At 38.0% G+C, this 20354-nt stretch overlaps 6 protein-coding genes, 1 non-coding gene and 1 pseudogene across 7 annotated transcripts; 5 read left to right on the forward strand and 3 right to left on the reverse strand.

Annotated features, from left to right (window-relative positions):
* On the forward strand, positions 11-1100 carry LOC104753928 (pentatricopeptide repeat-containing protein At2g22070-like). Its single transcript, XM_010476106.2, has one exon. It carries the CDS (start codon positions 66-68, stop codon positions 1098-1100), a length of 1035 nt encoding a protein of 344 aa, XP_010474408.1. The 5' UTR covers positions 11-65.
* On the forward strand, positions 1911-3400 carry LOC104753929 (phosphopantothenoylcysteine decarboxylase subunit VHS3-like). The gene is made up of 3 exons (XM_010476108.1): positions 1911-1935; positions 2233-2376; positions 2981-3400. The coding sequence occupies exons 2-3, from the start codon at positions 2254-2256 to the stop codon at positions 3398-3400; spliced, it is 543 nt and encodes a 180-aa protein (XP_010474410.1). The 5' UTR covers positions 1911-1935; positions 2233-2253.
* Positions 3605-4250, forward strand: LOC104753930 (phosphopantothenoylcysteine decarboxylase subunit VHS3-like; the record flags this gene model as incomplete). Its single annotated transcript, XM_010476109.1, has 1 exon — positions 3605-4250. A coding segment is annotated over one exon (480 nt), but the record flags the coding sequence as incomplete, so codon positions are not given.
* LOC104751854 (UBP1-associated proteins 1A-like) lies at positions 4145-6783 on the reverse strand. Its single transcript, XM_010473902.2, has 2 exons — positions 5711-6783; positions 4145-4283 (listed from the first exon to the last, which is right to left on the reverse strand). Exons 1-2 carry the CDS (start codon positions 6739-6741, stop codon positions 4268-4270), a joined length of 1047 nt encoding a protein of 348 aa, XP_010472204.1. The 5' UTR covers positions 6742-6783; the 3' UTR covers positions 4145-4267.
* Positions 4561-11173, reverse strand: LOC104753931 (UBP1-associated proteins 1A-like). The gene is made up of 3 exons (XM_019237986.1): positions 10444-11173; positions 7196-7553; positions 4561-4822 (listed from the first exon to the last, which is right to left on the reverse strand). Coding segments are annotated over exons 1-3 (1032 nt in total). The 5' UTR covers positions 11117-11173; the 3' UTR covers positions 4561-4821.
* On the reverse strand, positions 12510-14061 carry LOC104751852 (UBP1-associated proteins 1B-like). Its single transcript, XM_010473897.2, has one exon. The coding sequence runs from the start codon at positions 14022-14024 to the stop codon at positions 12807-12809; it is 1218 nt and encodes a 405-aa protein (XP_010472199.1). The 5' UTR covers positions 14025-14061; the 3' UTR covers positions 12510-12806.
* Positions 14156-14229, forward strand: TRNAV-CAC. Its single transcript has one exon. It is a non-coding gene; the product is annotated as a tRNA-Val (tRNA).
* Positions 14293-17465, forward strand: LOC104751851 (annotated as a pseudogene).

Here is a 20354-nt window from a genome sequence, read left to right on the forward strand (position 1 = left end):
ATAATCTAATGAACGTCTACTCAAAGACCGGTTACGCTCTTCACGCACGCAAGCTGTTCGACGAAATGCCTCTGAGAACAGCTTTTTCATGGAACACGGTTCTTTCTGCCTATGCTAAACGAGGAGATATGGATTCGACATGTGAGTTCTTTGATCGGTTGCCTCAAAAGGATTCGGTTTCGTGGACCACGATGGTTGTTGGGTATAAGAACATTGGTCAGTATCATAAGGCTTTAAGAACTATGGGGGAAATGATGAAGGAAGGGATTGAGCCGACCCAGTTTACGCTTACGAATGTGCTTGCATCGGTTGCTGCAACTCGGTGTTTGGAGACAGGTAAAAAGGTTCATTCTTTCATCGTTAAGCTTGGCCTTCGTTGTAACGTTTCCGTCTCGAATTCGCTGCTTAATATGTATGCAAAATGTGGTGATCCAATGATGGCAAAAGTAGTTTTTGATAGAATGGTGGTTAGAGACATCTCAAGCTGGAATGCTATGATTGCGTTACATATGCAGGTTGGTCAGATGGATCTTGCTATGGAGCGATTCGAGCAAATGGCTGAGCGCGATATAGTCACTTGGAATTCTATGATTGCTGGTTACAATCAGAGAGGGTATGATCTCAGAGCTCTAGATATGTTTTCCAAGATGCTGAAGGATTCTATGTTGTCACCTGATAGATTCACTCTGGCGAGTGTGTTGTCTGCTTGTGCCAATCTTGAGAAACTTTGTATTGGGAAGCAGATTTATTCTCATATTGTTACAACTGGATTTGATATCTCTGGAATTGTGTTAAACGCCTTGATCTCGATGTATTCGAAGTGTGGAGGGGTTGAGACTGCCAGGAGACTGATAGAACAGAGAGGAACTGCTGATCTCAAGATCGAAGGTTTTACAGCTTTACTTGATGGGTATATTAAGCTTGGAGATATGAATCAAGCTAAGTTGATATTTGATTCGTTGAAAGATCGTGATGTAGTTGTATGGACCGCCATGATTGTTGGATACGAGCAACATGGTTTGTATGGTGAAGCTATAAACCTTTTCAGATCAATGGTTGGANTCAAAGATGGGTTTTGTTCATGCCGAGATTATTGGTGAGAAGAATAAGGAAGATCCAATAATTCTTATATGGTCTAACTCAAGCCACATTGTACGTACAATAGAACAGGTATGACTTATTTGGAAACCAACCAAACTTGTCCTCTATCTTTGTTTTTGTTACATTGGTATACAAGTTCCATCATCATCATCATTAGTGAGCATTAGAATAAGATGACAAGGCATGTGAGTCGTAAGTGCTAAAGGAGAAGGGATAATAATGAACGATGGAGATATTTTTGGGAAAGCATAAAGAGGAAAGAGAGAGAGAGAGAGTAAATGGAATTGGAACAATGAGAAAGAAGTATAGAAGAAGAAGAAGAGAATATGGTTCTGTTTGTTACAAAAGCCTTTCTTTACACTAACCATTGACTTGACTACATTATACATAGATGAAGGAAGAAAGATCTTGGTCGGCATAAAATGTCTGACTAAACAGAGAGAGCCCACACTTGTTTAGCTTACGTGGCAGGTCAATTTGGAGATGATACACAGAGTCACTGCCCGTTCTGCCCTAAGGATTCGTAGTAACAACTACGGGCAGCTTCATTCTCTCTCTCTTTCATCTCTCATTCATCTCTTTCTTCTCCTATATCTGAGATTCTGAACAACTCTTCTTTGATCACAAATCTCAAAAACACTTCCATTCATGAACAGAGCTCACTTCTTCTAGTTTCTCCCTCTCTCTCTCTCTCNATCTAGAAGAAGCCCATGTCCCAATTTAGCATGTCGGCCCATTTAACAATTTAATATCATGTTAACTTGTAAAGATCATGTGAAACAAAAGCTTGTTTTTGGTTAAGTGATGANTCCCAATTTCAAAGCTCTTTCTCTGGTACGCTCTTCTTTTTATTGTCTCTGTTTCTGTTATTGTTAGTCTCTGTCAACAAATTATTGTTTTGTATGTATTATAATTCTCAGACCTTAATCTTTCCTCTGTTTCTGATTCTTTATGCCATTTTTCTCTTTCTTTTTGAATTTTGAATTTATTTTCACTCTTTCTGAAATTCTCAGACCTTAATTTTTATTATGTTTCCATTCTGGAACTGTACAAGAAAGTTCTCTGAATATTTTATTTTCTTGTTCTTGTTATCATTGCAGATCTAACAGATTTCTTAACTGTTAAATACAGAGTTAACAAAGAAGAGAAAGAATGGAGTTGGAACAACAAGGTTTGAGGTTGTCTCTGGTTCTTGGTAACGCTTCAGTGCTGAAGTGCACCGCTTTGGCTTTAACGGCTACTGTGGTCTCCTCTTTGCTAGAGCTCTTCGCTCAGGCAAGCTCTCTCTCTCTCTCTCTTTTTTTTTTTTTTGTCGTCTACAAGCTCTCTCTCTCTTTTAAAAATCAATTTTCTCAACTTCTTTTTTCCTTACAAGTATTTTACGGTCGCATATAACAAACAACTTATAAAAACCAAATTCTAATTTTTAATGTGCTGAATCTGTCATATATTTCGCTCACACACAACTGAAATTTTTGTTAAAAAAAACTAATCTTGACCGACTCGAAGCGTTACTACATCTTTAGAATGGGTGGTTGGAAAAGTAAATTAAATTTAAAACTTTTGGTGAAAATATTGTGAGGGTGTGTATAATAATAATAGCTATATTAGTTGAGGACGGTTGCTTTAATGGGAATATGAAGATATAGTTATTTTACTTCAAAAATATATTATAAAAATTGTGGGTCCAAAAAATATCAAAGAGGTATATTCCATAGATTATGCTTTCAAATTTTCCAAATCTAATATCTAGAAGAAGCCCATGTCCCAATTTAGCATGTCGGCCCATTTAACAATTTAATATCATGTTAACTTGTAAAGATCATGTGAAACAAAAGCTTGTTTTTGGTTAAGTGATGAAGTCCATTTGAAGTTGCAGGTCGCAGTCTTGAAGGGTGATGTTTTAGAGAATGGATACGAGGTGGTTGATGCAGTGGAAGGGAATGGAAACAACAATGATGATGCTGGTGATGATGATGATGGAGAAGATGAAGAATGCGGTGCAGATGATGCAGAAGGAAAGGAGACAAAGAAAGGACCTGTAAGTGATCCTGATTTGAATGGTGAAGCTGGAGATGATGATGATGATGAACCTGAAGGGGATGACGGTAATGATGACGATGATGATGATGATGAGAACCATGAGAACGACGACGATGATGATGATGATGATGATGATGAAGATGAGAATGAAGATGGTGGTGAAGAAGACGACGATGAGGAGGCAGAGGTAGAGGAGGAGGAAGAGGAAGAAGATGACGNTGAGGGTGTGTATAATAATAATAGCTATATTAGTTGAGGACGGTTGCTTTAATGGGAATATGAAGATATAGTTATTTTACTTCAAAAATATATTATAAAAATTGTGGGTCCAAAAAATATCAAAGAGGTATATTCCATAGATTATGCTTTCAAATTTTCCAAATCTAATATCTAGAAGAAGCCCATGTCCCAATTTAGCATGTCGGCCCATTTAACAATTTAATATCATGTTAACTTGTAAAGATCATGTGAAACAAAAGCTTGTTTTTGGTTAAGTGATGAAGTCCATTTGAAGTTGCAGGTCGCAGTCTTGAAGGGTGATGTTTTAGAGAATGGATACGAGGTGGTTGATGCAGTGGAAGGGAATGGAAACAACAATGATGATGCTGGTGATGATGATGATGGAGAAGATGAAGAATGCGGTGCAGATGATGCAGAAGGAAAGGAGACAAAGAAAGGACCTGTAAGTGATCCTGATTTGAATGGTGAAGCTGGAGATGATGATGATGATGAACCTGAAGGGGATGACGGTAATGATGACGATGATGATGATGATGAGAACCATGAGAACGACGACGATGATGATGATGATGATGATGATGAAGATGAGAATGAAGATGGTGGTGAAGAAGACGACGATGAGGAGGCAGAGGTAGAGGAGGAGGAAGAGGAAGAAGATGACGAGGAAGCACTTCAGCCACCAAAGAAGAGGAAGAAGTGAACAACCACTTATATCTTCTTAACATTTTAGACTCAAAAATCAAAAGTTGTTATGTGTTTCTTTTTACCTGAAGAGGAGAGAATCTTTAAGGCAACATCAGCTTTAGCTTCGACTATGTCTTTGTCTAGTGTAACCATTTTCAGATCCAATGCATCAGCTTTCTTTTCTTACGCCCATCATTATTCATGTACATGCATAGCTAATGAGGTCATCAAATGTGATCAAATTCACATAACAGCTTCAAGGGTCAACAGCCAACTTAAGTCATTATATATGATGAAAGAAATTTTAATCCTATCACTTTGATTGAATAATGAAAACAAAGCCAGGCCATCTGAGAATCCATGTGATCAAAAGTAAACTCAGGAACAAAAAGGCATTACCATTAGTTCTCGACAATAGATTAGAATAAACCTCTTGAAGCAAACCTTCTCGCAGAAGCAAGTCACAGGTATAATGGAGATTGCACAGAGGCCTTTAACGAATAATCACAATGACATTAATAGACTGTCGTCTCAAATGGTACCGGGCAAGAGTGAAATCAAACCGAAAAGAAAACAAGAACGAAAAAATAATACAAAAAACTAAAAACTAAAAACTAGAAAAGTACTTTTTAATAGAAATATCAGGAAGTTAATACAAAAGTGAAACTGAAGAGAACGGAGATGGGAGAAAGAACTGTTAAAAATGAAATTCCAGAACTGCATGTTTTTCATTCTCATGCTCAGCTCACATCATCTGCAAAGTTGGAGTTCAAGAAAAAAAAAAACCAAACATATATTTATCAAAAGATTTATGACGAAAAACGAAACCATATACAAACAGGAGCAATACCCAATCCTTTCGGTCAGATAACCCCGAAAAATAAAAACAAAAGAAATCAAAGGGACAAACATAAAAACAGTAAAACATGAAAGACTAAAATCATGAATGAAGCAGCAAGATCAGCTCAATGCTAACGTGTTACAGGTCCATTTAAAACGTTCACACTAAAACCAAATGAGGGAGAGATGGTGAATCATCAAACTGTAAAACCAAGTGCAACGCTAAAACCAATAAGACAAGAAACAAACCAAAACGTAACAACATTCATCCCTGCCATCACCAAACTTCCATAACCAATAAAGAAAGTAACTTTGATAAAACAAATGGTACTAACAAAACTGTAAAACCATGGCTGACTGTAAGTAAAACAACAGAAAACAGAAACCAAAAATGAAAAACAAACAAAACTGGAGGAAAATAAATAAAACAAAAGCTTGGTGTGACACATTATCCACCCATCCAAAAATATATAATCTTGAATCCAAGCAAGATGCATTGATAATAAATAAGGCGGTGATGAAAATGATAATCTACCTCAAGAACCTAATTTAGGTATTTCATTCCTGTAGCAGTTCCTCGTAGCAAACATTTATTTAGCCATTTAAGCCAACACATTAACTAGTAAAGACATGTCGATGATACCACAAAGCCTTATCCATGTTTATCTAAAAAATAAGCCAAAGGGCCTAGGCGCCTACTATGTATGAATCATGCAACAGATGCTTATCCAAAGACATTTAAACCAGAATATGAGCACAGACATTGCAATATAAACACGCAAAAAGTTAAGAGAGAGCGTACCATGAATAGTTTGAGTAGCCTTGAAAGGAGGAACCACCAGGATCCGCATCTTTACCCGCCCCTCTTTTCCCGGTATCAGAATCAGGATAAGCATTATTATTAGGTAGACTCTGACCTCTAAAGTAGTTGCCAGGAACTGAAACACCAGCAACACCAACGCCTGGCTCACCAATCCCACCCATCTGACTCGACTGTAACAACATATCAGAACCCATACCACCATGAGCCAGAGCACCGGCTAACATGGGATACATGTAGCCTCCTCCAACTGCTGATAAAGCTGGATTCCCCAACATTCCGGTTCCAATATACGGATTGTACTGGTTCCCTAACATAAACGGCGATGCAGCCATTCCACCACCGTTAAACATATGTTGCCCTTGAGGCTGCTGGGGCTGGCCATGATTACCCATCGAACCTAAACTAATCTTCACCGGACCCGCTTGATCATGGCCCTTCCCAGACGCCGCAGGCCCCAATGAAGCAAGCTGACACGTAGCTGTTCTATTAAGAATCCTCTTCCTCGGTTCCTTAAGCGCTTCTTTAGCTCCTTTCCTAGTCTTAAACACAACAAATCCGAACCCTTTGGCCTTACCAGTAACCTTATCTATAACGACGGTACACTCTTCAATCTCTCCATAGCCTTCAAAGACTTCAACAAAAGCCTCGCGAGTCGTCTCCCATGGAAGTCCATAAACGAAGATTTTTCTATGTGTGACATCACGGTCTGCGGCTTCTACGACGGCGGAATAGATGGAGGAACCGATCTTCGCGGCGGAACAAACGAGGTCGACGAGCTGTTCCTTGGAATAAGGTCGTAGAAGGTCTCGTAGCTCCTCCGGGTCGTATTCGAACTCTTCTTTCTCTGATTCTGAATCGCTAGAATCATCAGAGCTGGAGCTTGAACTTGAATATGGCGTCGAGGATTCAGGTTGCTGTTCTTGTTCGCTAGTCTTCTGCTTCTTATCTGTTTTCTTGGATTTGGATTTCACGAGTCTGCGCTTCTTTGATTTCTCTAGGGTTTTCGCCATGGATAAGTCTAAAAGCTTTTAGGGATTTTGGTTTTTCTTTTATTTTCTCGGGTTTGATTTGCTTTTATCTTCTAATTTATTTATACACGGTTTTCTAGTCGCAGATACCGCGCGTTTGAGTNATAATCTTGAATCCAAGCAAGATGCATTGATAATAAATAAGGCGGTGATGAAAATGATAATCTACCTCAAGAACCTAATTTAGGTATTTCATTCCTGTAGCAGTTCCTCGTAGCAAACATTTATTTAGCCATTTAAGCCAACACATTAACTAGTAAAGACATGTCGATGATACCACAAAGCCTTATCCATGTTTATCTAAAAAATAAGCCAAAGGGCCTAGGCGCCTACTATGTATGAATCATGCAACAGATGCTTATCCAAAGACATTTAAACCAGAATATGAGCACAGACATTGCAATATAAACACGCAAAAAGTTAAGAGAGAGCGTACCATGAATAGTTTGAGTAGCCTTGAAAGGAGGAACCACCAGGATCCGCATCTTTACCCGCCCCTCTTTTCCCGGTATCAGAATCAGGATAAGCATTATTATTAGGTAGACTCTGACCTCTAAAGTAGTTGCCAGGAACTGAAACACCAGCAACACCAACGCCTGGCTCACCAATCCCACCCATCTGACTCGACTGTAACAACATATCAGAACCCATACCACCATGAGCCAGAGCACCGGCTAACATGGGATACATGTAGCCTCCTCCAACTGCTGATAAAGCTGGATTCCCCAACATTCCGGTTCCAATATACGGATTGTACTGGTTCCCTAACATAAACGGCGATGCAGCCATTCCACCACCGTTAAACATATGTTGCCCTTGAGGCTGCTGGGGCTGGCCATGATTACCCATCGAACCTAAACTAATCTTCACCGGACCCGCTTGATCATGGCCCTTCCCAGACGCCGCAGGCCCCAATGAAGCAAGCTGACACGTAGCTGTTCTATTAAGAATCCTCTTCCTCGGTTCCTTAAGCGCTTCTTTAGCTCCTTTCCTAGTCTTAAACACAACAAATCCGAACCCTTTGGCCTTACCAGTAACCTTATCTATAACGACGGTACACTCTTCAATCTCTCCATAGCCTTCAAAGACTTCAACAAAAGCCTCGCGAGTCGTCTCCCATGGAAGTCCATAAACGAAGATTTTTCTATGTGTGACATCACGGTCTGCGGCTTCTACGACGGCGGAATAGATGGAGGAACCGATCTTCGCGGCGGAACAAACGAGGTCGACGAGCTGTTCCTTGGAATAAGGTCGTAGAAGGTCTCGTAGCTCCTCCGGGTCGTATTCGAACTCTTCTTTCTCTGATTCTGAATCGCTAGAATCATCAGAGCTGGAGCTTGAACTTGAATATGGCGTCGAGGATTCAGGTTGCTGTTCTTGTTCGCTAGTCTTCTGCTTCTTATCTGTTTTCTTGGATTTGGATTTCACGAGTCTGCGCTTCTTTGATTTCTCTAGGGTTTTCGCCATGGATAAGTCTAAAAGCTTTTAGGGATTTTGGTTTTTCTTTTATTTTCTCGGGTTTGATTTGCTTTTATCTTCTAATTTATTTATACACGGTTTTCTAGTCGCAGATACCGCGCGTTTGAGTTCAATTTCGCGGTTCCCAAACGCGATTGGTGAACGCTAATATATATACATGTGGTAATCAGAACACATGTAAATGACTGCTATCGATACCATAACAAGATCGTTCTTAGACCAGAGATCTTAAATAGAGTTTTGTTTCTGTTCTGTTAGATCTTCAGAGTTCCATGCACATTAGTACATTACAAAAAAGAAAACTCACTACTCATCCCAAAACAATGAAAAACTGATGCTAAAAACCAAACCAAACAAAAGTTGATACAGCTGAAGCATACCATAGATGAATACGAGTAGATTCATATGGATAGCTGCAGTAGTAAAAACATTGGTGGAGGAAGACATAATACAAAACCGAAAACAAAATTGATCTTCTCTAACAGATCGAGGATTGGGCATCGGTCATTGTGAAAATCCGATTTAAAAGAAAACTGGCAAAGTCTGGATAACAATGCTCAAGCAGAGCTATACTCTCTACTACTGTCCATAACGAGCGAGCAAGTAAAAGATAGTATATCCAGAAGAAAGATAAATAGGTGAAAACAAAAACAAAGTCGAAGGACCAATGAACCAAAACAATCTTGAATCTTAAGGCAAGTTAACTTGGCGACTGAAAACAAAATGCACTCACAAATACAAAAGAAAAAGGGTCAACACTAAAAGAAAAGAGAAATGTGATGAAAGAGATTGGGAAGGTTAACATAAATAAAAATGCTAGAGAGATAGAAAACTCGAGTTTATTACGGTGAAAATCAACAGGAAGCTTTTAAAAGAGTCTCAAAAACTTTTGGCAATACTTGAAAAGACAATTTCAAACAAGAATCTTAAACCATATGATCCTACAAACGGGTCTCAAGCCAACTATACTTGAAGAGAAAGACTTTTGGCAGTTATGACATATAGTCGATAAGTGCCATAAGCTTCTTCTCCAGCTATAGAGACCAGACATTTAATGGTAGATCAGGAAGACATAAAACCAAAAACGGGGAAAACAGAAGAGAAAATTCCATAAGGAGAGCCACATAAGAAAAAACAGAACGTGTGCTTGATGGTATAGAGGAAGGAAGACTTCAGACCATAATGGGGAAAACCAAAAGGAAACGGACTCCTTCTCTCCATTCATTAGATAGAGAAGATCGCCAAGATTTTGCGATCCGCAAAAAGAAAGAGATGGCAAACGACTTAAAGCCAATAGTAACTGTATCTTCTGGACAAAACGACCACATGTCACTAGTTTATGAGAACAGAGCAGAACACCAATGGGAAACTTAAGAGCAAGAGAATTCATCATTTAAACGCACATTTCCCTCAGAATAATGGGACATATATGGATAAAACCTCCTTAAAAAGAGACCAGAATTGATGAAACCAAAAAATTAAGTTTGAAAGAGCAGGCATAGAAGATAAAGATACACAAAAAAAAAACTCGGAAATTCCCAAAATATCAAGTTGAAGATACCGGACTAGTCGTTAGCCTAATCTATAACTTGAAATCTAATCAAAGAGACCACATAAATATCAGAGAAGAGGGTCATACCACTTGGTTTCTCTTATCTCAGATACCAAGCACGTTCACCATCAAAACTAGCACCGGCACCAGCACCAACACCAACACCAACACCATTAACATTACCATCACCAACATATTGCCCCGGCATTCCCATATGGTTTGGTGGCACCATAGGTCCCTGGTTCAACATACCCGAGCCAAACATATGATAGTTGGGTAAACCAGCAACCATCTGATTAGCCATCATTGCACCTTGATTACCCATCATTGCACCATACATGGGATTAAAACCAGGAGGAGGCTGAGCATGTCCGTAAAAAGGCATGTTGTGTCCAGCATACATTGGCATAGTCTGCTGCTGCTGGTGCTGATGACCCTTATCGATTCCATGTACATGTCCAGGAGCCAAATCAAGCCCAGGCAAAGCCACTTCACTCTGATTAGCCGTATGAGTTAAATCAATCTTCACAGATTCAACTGGTTCTCGCGTCTTCCCAGCATTATACGGCTTAGCTACACAACAAACCACAGTTCGATTAAACATTCTCTTCTCCGGATTCCTCAACGCCTCTCTAGCTCCTTTACGCNTCCACCACCGTTAAACATATGTTGCCCTTGAGGCTGCTGGGGCTGGCCATGATTACCCATCGAACCTAAACTAATCTTCACCGGACCCGCTTGATCATGGCCCTTCCCAGACGCCGCAGGCCCCAATGAAGCAAGCTGACACGTAGCTGTTCTATTAAGAATCCTCTTCCTCGGTTCCTTAAGCGCTTCTTTAGCTCCTTTCCTAGTCTTAAACACAACAAATCCGAACCCTTTGGCCTTACCAGTAACCTTATCTATAACGACGGTACACTCTTCAATCTCACCATAGCCTTCAAAGAGTTCAACAAAAGCCTCGCGAGTCGTCTCCCATGGAAGTCCATAAACGAAGATTTTTCTATGTGTGACATCACGGTCTGCGGCTTCTACGACGGCGGAATAGATGGAGGAACCGATCTTCGCGGCGGAACAAACGAGGTCGACGAGCTGTTCCTTGGAATAAGGTCGTAGAAGGTCTCGGAGCTCTTCTGGGTCGTATTCGAACTCTTCTTTCTCTGATTCCGAATCGCTAGAATCATCAGAGCTGGAGCTTGAACTTGAATATGGCGTCGAGGATTCAGGTTGTTGTTCATGTTCGCTAGTCTTCTGCTTCTTATCTAGTTTCTTGGATTTGGATTTCACGAGTCTTCGCTTCTTTGATTTGTCTAGGGTTTTCGCCATGGATAAGTCTAAAAGCTTTTAGGGATTTTGGTTTTTCGTTTATTTTCTCGGGTTTGATTTGCTTTTTATCTTCTAATTTATTTCTACACGGTTTTCAAGACGCAGATACCGCGCGTTTGAGTTCAATTTTGCGGTTCCCAAACGCGATTGGTGAACGCTAATATATATATGTGGTAATCAGAGAACACATGTAAATGACTGCTATCGATACCAGAGATCTTAAATAGAGTTTTGTTTCTGTTCTATTCGATCTTCAGAGTTCCATCCACATTACCAAAAAAAACAAAGCCCTCACAATTGAAAGACAACAAAAAAAAACTCACTACGCATCCCAAAACAATGAAAAAGTGATGCTCAAAACCAAACCAAACAAAAGTTGATACAGCTGAAGCATACCATAGATGAATACGACGAGTAGGTTCATATGGATAGCTGCAGTAGTAAAAACATTGGTGGAGGAAGACATAATACAAAACCGAAAACAAAATTGATCTTCTCAAGTAAATCGAGGACTGGGCATATCTGGTCATTGTGAAAATCCGATTTAAAAGAAAACTGGCAAAGTCTGGATAACAATGCTCAAGCAGAGATATACTCTCTACTACTGTCCATAACGAGCGAGCAAGTAAAAGATAGTATATCCAGACGAAAGATAAATTAGGTGAAAACAAAAACAAAGTCGAAGGACCAATGAACCAAAACAATCTTGAATCTTAAGGCAAGTAAACTTGGCGACTGAAAACAAAATGCACTCACAAATACAAAAGAGAAAGGGTCAACACTAACAGAAAAGAGAAATGTGATGAAAGAGATTGGGAAGGTTAATATAAATAAAAATGCTAGAGAGATAGAAAACTCGAGTTTATTACGGTGCAAATCAACAGGAAGCTTTTAAAAGAGTCTCAAAAACTTTTGGCAATACTTGAAAAGACAGTTTCAAACAAGAATGTTAAACCATTATGTCTGATCCTACAAACGGGTCTCAAGCCAACTGTACTTGAAGAGAAAGACTTTTGGCAGTTATGACAAAACAGTCTACAAATGCCATAAGCTTCCTCTCCAGCTATAGAGACCAGACATTTAATGGTAGAACAGGAAGACATATAACCAAAAACGGAGAAAACAGAAGAGAAAACTCCATAAGGAGAGCCACATAAGAAAAAAAAAAAAAAGAACGTGTGTTTGATGGTATAGAGGAAGGACGACTTAAGACCATAATGGGGAAAACCAAAAGGGAACGCACTTCCCCTTCCCATTCATTATATAGAGAAGAACGCCAAGATTTTGCGATCCGCAAAAACAAAGAGATGGCAAAACTACTTAAAACCAATAGTAACGGTCTCTTCTGGAATAAATGACCAAATGTCACTAGTTTATGAGAACAGAGCAGAACACCAATGGGAAACTTCCCAAGAACAAGAGTTTTCATCATTTAAACGCACATTTCCCTCAGAATAATGGGACATATATGGATAAAACCTCCTTAAAAAGAGACCAGAGTTAATGAAACCAAAAAAGTAAGTTTGAAAGAGCAGGCATACAAGATAAAGATACACAAAAAAAAACTCGGCAATTCCCAAAATATCAAGTTGAAGATACCGGACTAGTCGTTAGCCTAATCTATAACTTGAAATCTAATCAAAAAGACCTCAAAAATATCAGAGAAGAGGGTCATACCACTTGGTCTCTCTTATCTCAGATACCAAGCACGTTCACCATCAAAACCAGCACCGACACCAGCACCAGCACCAGCAGCAACACCAACACCATTAACGTTACCATCAACAACATATTGCCCCATATGGTTTGGTGGCACCATAAGTCCCTGGTTCATCATACCCGAGCCAAACATATGATAGTTGGGTAAACCAGCAACCATCTGATTAGCCATCATGGCACCTTGATTACCCATCATTGCACCATACATGGGATTAAAACCAGGAGGAGGCTGAGCATGTCCGTAAAAGGGCATGTTGTGTCCAGCATACATTGGCATATTCTGCTGCTGCTGCTGCTGCTGCTGCTGCTGCTGCTGATGCCCCTTATCAAGTCCATGTACATGTCCCGGAGCCAAATCAAGCCCAGACAAAGCCACTTCACTCTGATTAGCCGTATGAGTTAAATCAATCTTCACAGATTCAACTGGTTCTCGCGTCTTCCCAGCATTATACGGCTTAGCTATACAACAAACCACAGTTCGATTAAACATTCTCTTCTCCGGATTCCTCAACGCCTCTCTAGCTCCTTTACGCGTCTTAAACAACACAAAGCCAAACCCTTTAGCTCTCCCCGTATCCTTATCCATAACCACAGAACACTCCTCTACCTCCCCGTGAACCTCAAAAGCCGCCTTGAGATTCTCATGTGTCGTGTCCCATCCAAGACCACGCACGAATATGTTACGCTGAGAGCTATCTCTATCCGCCGACTCAAACACTGCTGAGATCAATTTAGAACCTTTCTCAGCGGTTTTGTAAATTAGGTTAATAAGCTCTTCCTTAGAGTAAGACTCAAGAAGTTGCTTGATGTCTTCCTTATCCAACTCAAAATCCGAATCCGACTCGTTGTTTGTTGTAACAACCGGGACCGTAACGGTCGTCGTATCGACGATTTGATGAGTCTCTGGCTCTTCTTCGGAATCATCTGATGATCTCGATCTCTTGTGTTTCTTCTTGCTCTCCTTCGATTTCTTAGGATATTGCTCCTCCTCTTCGGCTTCGTGTCTCTTCGATTTCTTCTTGGGTTTCTCTGTCTCTTTGGATTTACATTTATGCTTTTTCGAGATTTTCTTCTCTTTCACGGCGAGCTCTTCAGCCTCGCGACGCTTCTTCTCCTTCCTCTCTTTCTTCTCTTTTTTTTCCTTCTTCTCTTTCTTCTCCTTCTTACGTTCTTCTCTGTCTTTCGTCATCGTTGACGGCAGTGTCCACAAAAAAACTCAGAAACTAGAAGAAGCTCCTCCCCCTCTGAAAAATAGGGTGGACCAGAGAACACTAGATTAATTTACTATATATTAAATAAATTTAAAACTCTAACAAACAAGTCTGGGTGGTGTAGTCGGTTATCACGCTAGTCTCACACACTAGAGGTCCCCGGTTCGAACACGAGCTCAGACATGTTTCGTTTTTTGTAACATTAATTTTTATGGAGGGATAAGGGCAAAAAGGTCAAAAGGTGTGCCGGCGAAGAACCGGTGAGTGACGGGTCAATTCACATACTACTTGTTTAACGGCAACAAACACCAACCAGTTCTGTGTGTTCGTGGGTTTAACGAAATCGAGATCAGAGCTCAACTAAAGTTTCGATTTTTTTTCATCTCTCTTTCTGGGTGTTCGTGGGTTTTACCCAGATTTCGGAATTGAATGGCGGACGAAGTGGAATTGTCGCCGTTGGTTCCGCCGTCGCCGATCGTGGAGCCTTCTTCCGAGATCGATCTCGAAGCTGGACCTGGTGAACAGATTCAGTGTCGAATCTGCCTTGAAACTGATGGTAACGTCCCCGCTAGATTCGTTGCTTGCTTTGCTTTTTTTCCTACTGATTCGTTGGTTGTTGGAATCTTATAAGTTAGAACCTTTATTGTTCCCTTAGATATGTCAAACCTCAGTTCTGTGATTCGGATGATATAATTCGATTAAAATTTTAATCCTTTTTAGGTTTATCACTGGTGCGACTAGACATGAATCACTGACCTTAAGAAACTCATACAGATGGTAGATCGTATATGGTTCTGGTGTGATTTAGATTAGTCTGTAGTGATAAAACTCTTGTAAAGGAGTTGATTCAAGCTCATTTATTGATTATGGTCAGGTAGGGATTTCATTGCGCCATGCAAATGCAAAGGAACATCAAAGTATGTACATCGTGATTGCTTGGATCATTGGAGAGCTATTAAGGTGCTTTTATTTTTCGTACGTTGTAGTTCAACTTGGATCCATGCTTGGCAGCCATTAGTGTTACTTGAAAGCTGTAAATGCTAGCTTTCACTCTTTGACTATTAGTATTTGTTGTTAGCCCCTTCCATTTTCAATCTAATATGACAACCTGTGTAATTTTTATTAGTGGTGGATGGTCAGGGTAACTGAAAAAGAACTGCCCTCTTGATGTAAAATTCTGTTTTTGTTGAAGAAGAAAACCATTCGAAGGCTAACGAAGGATGGTTTTGGATGTAAAAGTGATTGATGATTAGAGTGTTGGTGTTTTAGTCAGTATCAGGGTACAATAATGAATAGGAGATGTTAACGCCCAGTAAACTCTTATTACTGCAGGAAGGTTTTGCGTTTGCACACTGCACAACTTGCAAGGCTCCATATTATCTGAGAGTTCATAGTGCTGGAGATAGGAAATGGCGTACATTGAAGTTTCGCTTCTTTGTTACCCGAGATATTTTATCCATATTTCTTGCTGTTCAGCTTGTAAGTATTCAGTTTCCATCTGTGCTTTCTTTTCTTACTGTATTTTTTTCCTTTCATTTTGTAATATATCTAACTCATGTTCTCTAAATGACTCATTTTCTCACAGGTGATTGCTGCATTGGCCTACATGGTCTATTTCATCGATAGTTACCAGCAATCATGGCTACGTCATATTTGGGGTTTTGACAGTGAGGTCACGTTTTATTACATGTGTGGTATGATCCCAAACTACAATATCTAATTTCTCCTCTAGATAATATAGTATCTTCATAAAGATCTCTTAGTCTGTTGTTGTACATATGTCCTAGTTACTGTTTTGCTTCGATCAGAATCTGGGATTCCTATATTAGGAATTGCTCTCAGATTATCTCATCGTTCATATCCTTTCTGCCCCTACATAGTAGTAAGTGAAGAAAGGTTTGTCATCCGTTGGACTTAGATCAAGTTAAGGGGTTGATAACGTAGACATGTACATTTAGAATTATGGACCTCGTAGATTTTTGAACTAAAGAATAATTTTCTTAGTAAGTGTATTAGAATTTAGAAATCATAATTCTGTATTTTACGCAGCTCTTCATGAGAATTACTAAAGAAATTTGTGCCAAGCGATTCTCAAAAATTACATGTGTAAAGTTTATTTACACGATGATGTTTGTTTTGTACAGGAGCTTTATTATTCTTTGCTCTGCTGGGTCTATCTGGATGCTTCATTACCTGCTATGATCGAAGAGTTCGCAATGATTTAGCACAGCCTTGCCGTGAATTGTGTCTCTGCTGAAGTCAGCCTGGGTACAGTCTCCATACTTCTTCCTTTGTTTTTATTTTCAGTTTTTTCTTGTTTAAGAAACAAAGTTATTGGTATGCTCCTGTTTAGAAGTGTTCCTCATTTGGTCACATGATAGAGTTTCGTAAGATATAGCTTACCGGAATATGTGGGCTTTTGCCTTACCTGGCTCCTGGGTGATTTCTGTATGAATAAGTAGTATCAGAGACTATAAATTGTGAGACAATCTAGAGGAAGCCTGTTACACCAAAGCTAGTGGGAAATAAGAATAGGAAGTAGATAACTCCTTTTCTTCTCTTCTTTTATCTGCTAGACTACAATACAACAAAAAAATATTAAAGCTCGAGTTGACTTTACCCATTTATTAAACACAATATCAAAATGCAGGATATGCACAGACTGCCATCTACCGGGAACTATTTGTATGTGGGCGGATTGCACTGCTTGTACTGAAGGCTGTGCAAGTGCAGTTAGTGAGTGTGGAGGTTGCCTTGGAGGTGCAGGAGAAGCCGGATTACCATTACTCTTCATAATGGCATTAGTAATTCTCGGTTTATTTACAGTTATCGGTATATTCTATAGCGTATTGGTTGCAACCATGGTTGGACAACGCATTTGGCAGCGCCATTACCACATTCTAGCCAAAAGAATGCTAACAAAGGTGAAATTTGCTAACCTTTTACAGTCTCCTGTAGCGTTTTGGTTTTGTATCGGTCAATGTTTTTTATTGTTTGTTCTTTATTTGGTTGGTGTTTCTAGGAGTATGTGGTCGAGGATGTAGACGAGGAAATGGTAGGGTCAGAATGGTCGCCACCGGCTTTACCGTCTGAGCATGTCCAGCAACTGAAGACACTTGGCCTTCTATAAATATGGCTTGTGATTGAAACTATGGAAGATTTTTTCAACTGCACGGAGGGAAATCTATCTGACTAAGTGGTGAGAGAAATCAGAGTTTGTTTCTGAATGTTAAAAGCTAATAGATCTTTCGTATTGGTAAGCAAAGAAAAGACTCGAACTTATTAGAGTCAGAGATCTCTTCCATTCAGTCAGAAACCTCTCATGTTGACGAACTCAGCTTGTGTTGTGAATGTTTGTTCTAACGAGTTTCTTTTTTCAACATAGGTAAATATCAATAATTTGTTAGTAGTATTTTCTTTTGGGTAATGCGTTTGAAAAAAAAAACAAAGGTCTGTGTAGTCAGTAGTGTGAATTACACTTCAAAAGACTGTTCAAACAAAATTATCCAAAAAATTTCCATGGCAAAAAGTAGTGTGTACTCCATTAAAAAGTGAAAACTTCCGTAAAAATATTTACTCCACTGAAAGCTACTGTTATAATATAACTTCTTAAAAACTATTTTATTTCTCATACTCTTTATTAATCCAAATTCTAGATTGTTCCACACATACTAAAATTGATTCTAAAACATTGCTTGGTTAATTTTTGGATGTATCGTTTTTGTTGCTTTGATTTCTTTATGTCGGACCTTCATTTATTTATTAAATTGCAGACGATTAAAAAAACTAAAAGTGCACAGAAATCTTACAATTTCTATCTTTTTGCAACAATTATTTTTCCTCTAAAATTTGGATTACTAAGGAACATGAGTATTAAAATAGTTGAATTAGTTTTCAGTTTTATTACTAGAGAGAGCCAAATAGGCTTTTTTACTTTATTTTAATTTTAGGATTTTTCTAGTCTAAAGATTTGGGTTTGGAAACTTATTCATAAGTTCATAACTAACAATTTGACCTTTTTCTTTGTGATATAAATGTTTAAAAAAACAAATATTTAGCACGAAAATAACGATAAACTATATCAAAAAAATTACAATAGTTAGTAAGAGATAGTACTGAAAAGAAAACTTACAAAACCAGTATTCAATTTAGTAAAAGCTAACTAATAAAAATGATTGATAACTAATAAAAATGATGTTTTTAATAATAAAAGGAATTGTTTTGCATTTTGGAATCTTTTTTTTATGAAATCGTCTTTAAAGCGATGTTCTAACCCTTGCCAAAAGGGTCATTAAAAGCAATACTGACCTGCGTGGTTCTCACAGCCACCACATCCATCGAAAATAGAATGGCTTTTTCCACTATTCGTTGGGTATTCTCTTTGGAGGTTACAGATACTAAAAGTCCCATCTCAAGAAGACCAGACGGTTTTGTGTGTTATTTCAAGCCTAGCTACAACTCAATCGAGTTGTTCTTCGAAGAGATCAACGAACACATTTTGATCAAAAAAACGAGGAAATAGTAGTTCAAAAATATTCTTCGAAAAAAAAGAATTTGTATATGACAAACGCACAAAAATGTATTTGCTTAACCAGTTCGAAAAATATTCTTCCTACTAACACAACTACATAAACTATATATAAATAAATAAATAAAATTCTATCCTATTGTTTATACTATATTGTTTATTGTTTATTTTATCACCTAAACTCATTATGTTGGTATCCGCTTAGCCAGTAAATACGCTTTTTTCAACATTGTTTTTTTTATTAAATTCAAAAGTGAACAATCTTCTAGCAATTTTATTGTTCTTTTTTTTTTCTCCAACAACTTATTCACTATTATAAGATTGTCTCATAAAATTTTAGTAAATATAAAACCTAGTGGATTAGATGATAAAAAAAATGATAATATATCAGATGAACAGTGAAATTGTATATTAACATAATGATAATAACATAAAATATTTCAAATGAATAGAGTTTGGCCTTGTTCTTTTGTGAATAACTGGACAAGCAGTAGCGACACAAAATCTAGAAGAAAAAAAAAAAAAAAAAGTGCGATGCTGATGAAAGGGATTAGAGTCGCTGAAACAAATTTGAGGGTGACTATAAAGTGAAAGGTACTTAATAACGATCACATTTTAAAAAATATGGTAAAATGATGTACTCCATTTATCATCAGTAATATCTGTTTAATTGCTTGGTTGAAAGAATTTTTAATTTTTTTTTATTTATGATTATTTCTTTCGACTTTTGTTTTGTTTCTTTCATTTTTTCCACTTCTTGCATGTCAATATTCTAGCGAATTTATTAATACAACAATAATCTAGAGATAATTAAGACAGTAGAGGTGTTTGGTTGTTTCGTTTTGTGTGGCCTTTAGGGTCAACTAGGGACAAATTGTCCCCTCCCTACTCTCTTTTAATTGGATCCAAACTCTTCGTACGTAAGCTACTCTTCAAGGAACAAACTTTTAAACTTAACAATAGATTTACTATAAAAATGAATAAACAATCATAAGCATATGACCGCCGTAACTCAAAAGCATATATCACGACCCCAATATGCTAGAGTTTTAGTGGAGAAACGAGAACTGTTAATTTCTTTCTTGTTTCAAATAATCATTGATAAGCTAATCGAAACTTGTGAAAATCATGTATTTTTGTCATTTAAAAAAACCTCAATGACCAACTATGATTAGAATTGATAGTGTAGGAAGATTCGAACTATAGTCTTTCAACATGCGATGCATCCTTCAACCATTAAACCACCATGATTTGGAGGTTATATTGAAATATCAAATTGAATCGTACAAACAATTAATTAGTTATTCTCTTGGGATAAGCAATGATTTGACAAAGCTAAATGAATAGAACCAATTAAGTTAATAAATTCAGAGTGCTCGCTTTTAATACTTAGCACTTCGACATAAAGAGTGTACAAATTAAAACAACATATTGTATATAAACACAAAAACCACCATAAATCTGGAACCACACAAGCACCAATATATAAATAAGTCAATCCATCATACATTCATACTAGTTCTCTAAACAATATGTATAACAGCACCATTAGCACTAACACTTACTTAAATAGAATATCAACTTCTTAATCATATAAACATGTTATATATGCGTGTTTGAATACATAGTTTTGTGAATGTGTAACCTCATTTAGATAGATTACACATAAACATGCATGCATGCAACATATACTCTCTTCCTCTTTTTTTTTTTTTTTTTTTTTTTTTTTTTTTTTTTTTTTTTTTTTTTTTTTTTTTTTTTTTTTTTTTTTTTTTTTTTT

Source organism: Camelina sativa, chromosome 16 (genome assembly GCF_000633955.1).
Source record: "Camelina sativa cultivar DH55 chromosome 16, Cs, whole genome shotgun sequence".
NCBI classification, from domain to species: domain Eukaryota; kingdom Viridiplantae; phylum Streptophyta; class Magnoliopsida; order Brassicales; family Brassicaceae; genus Camelina; species Camelina sativa.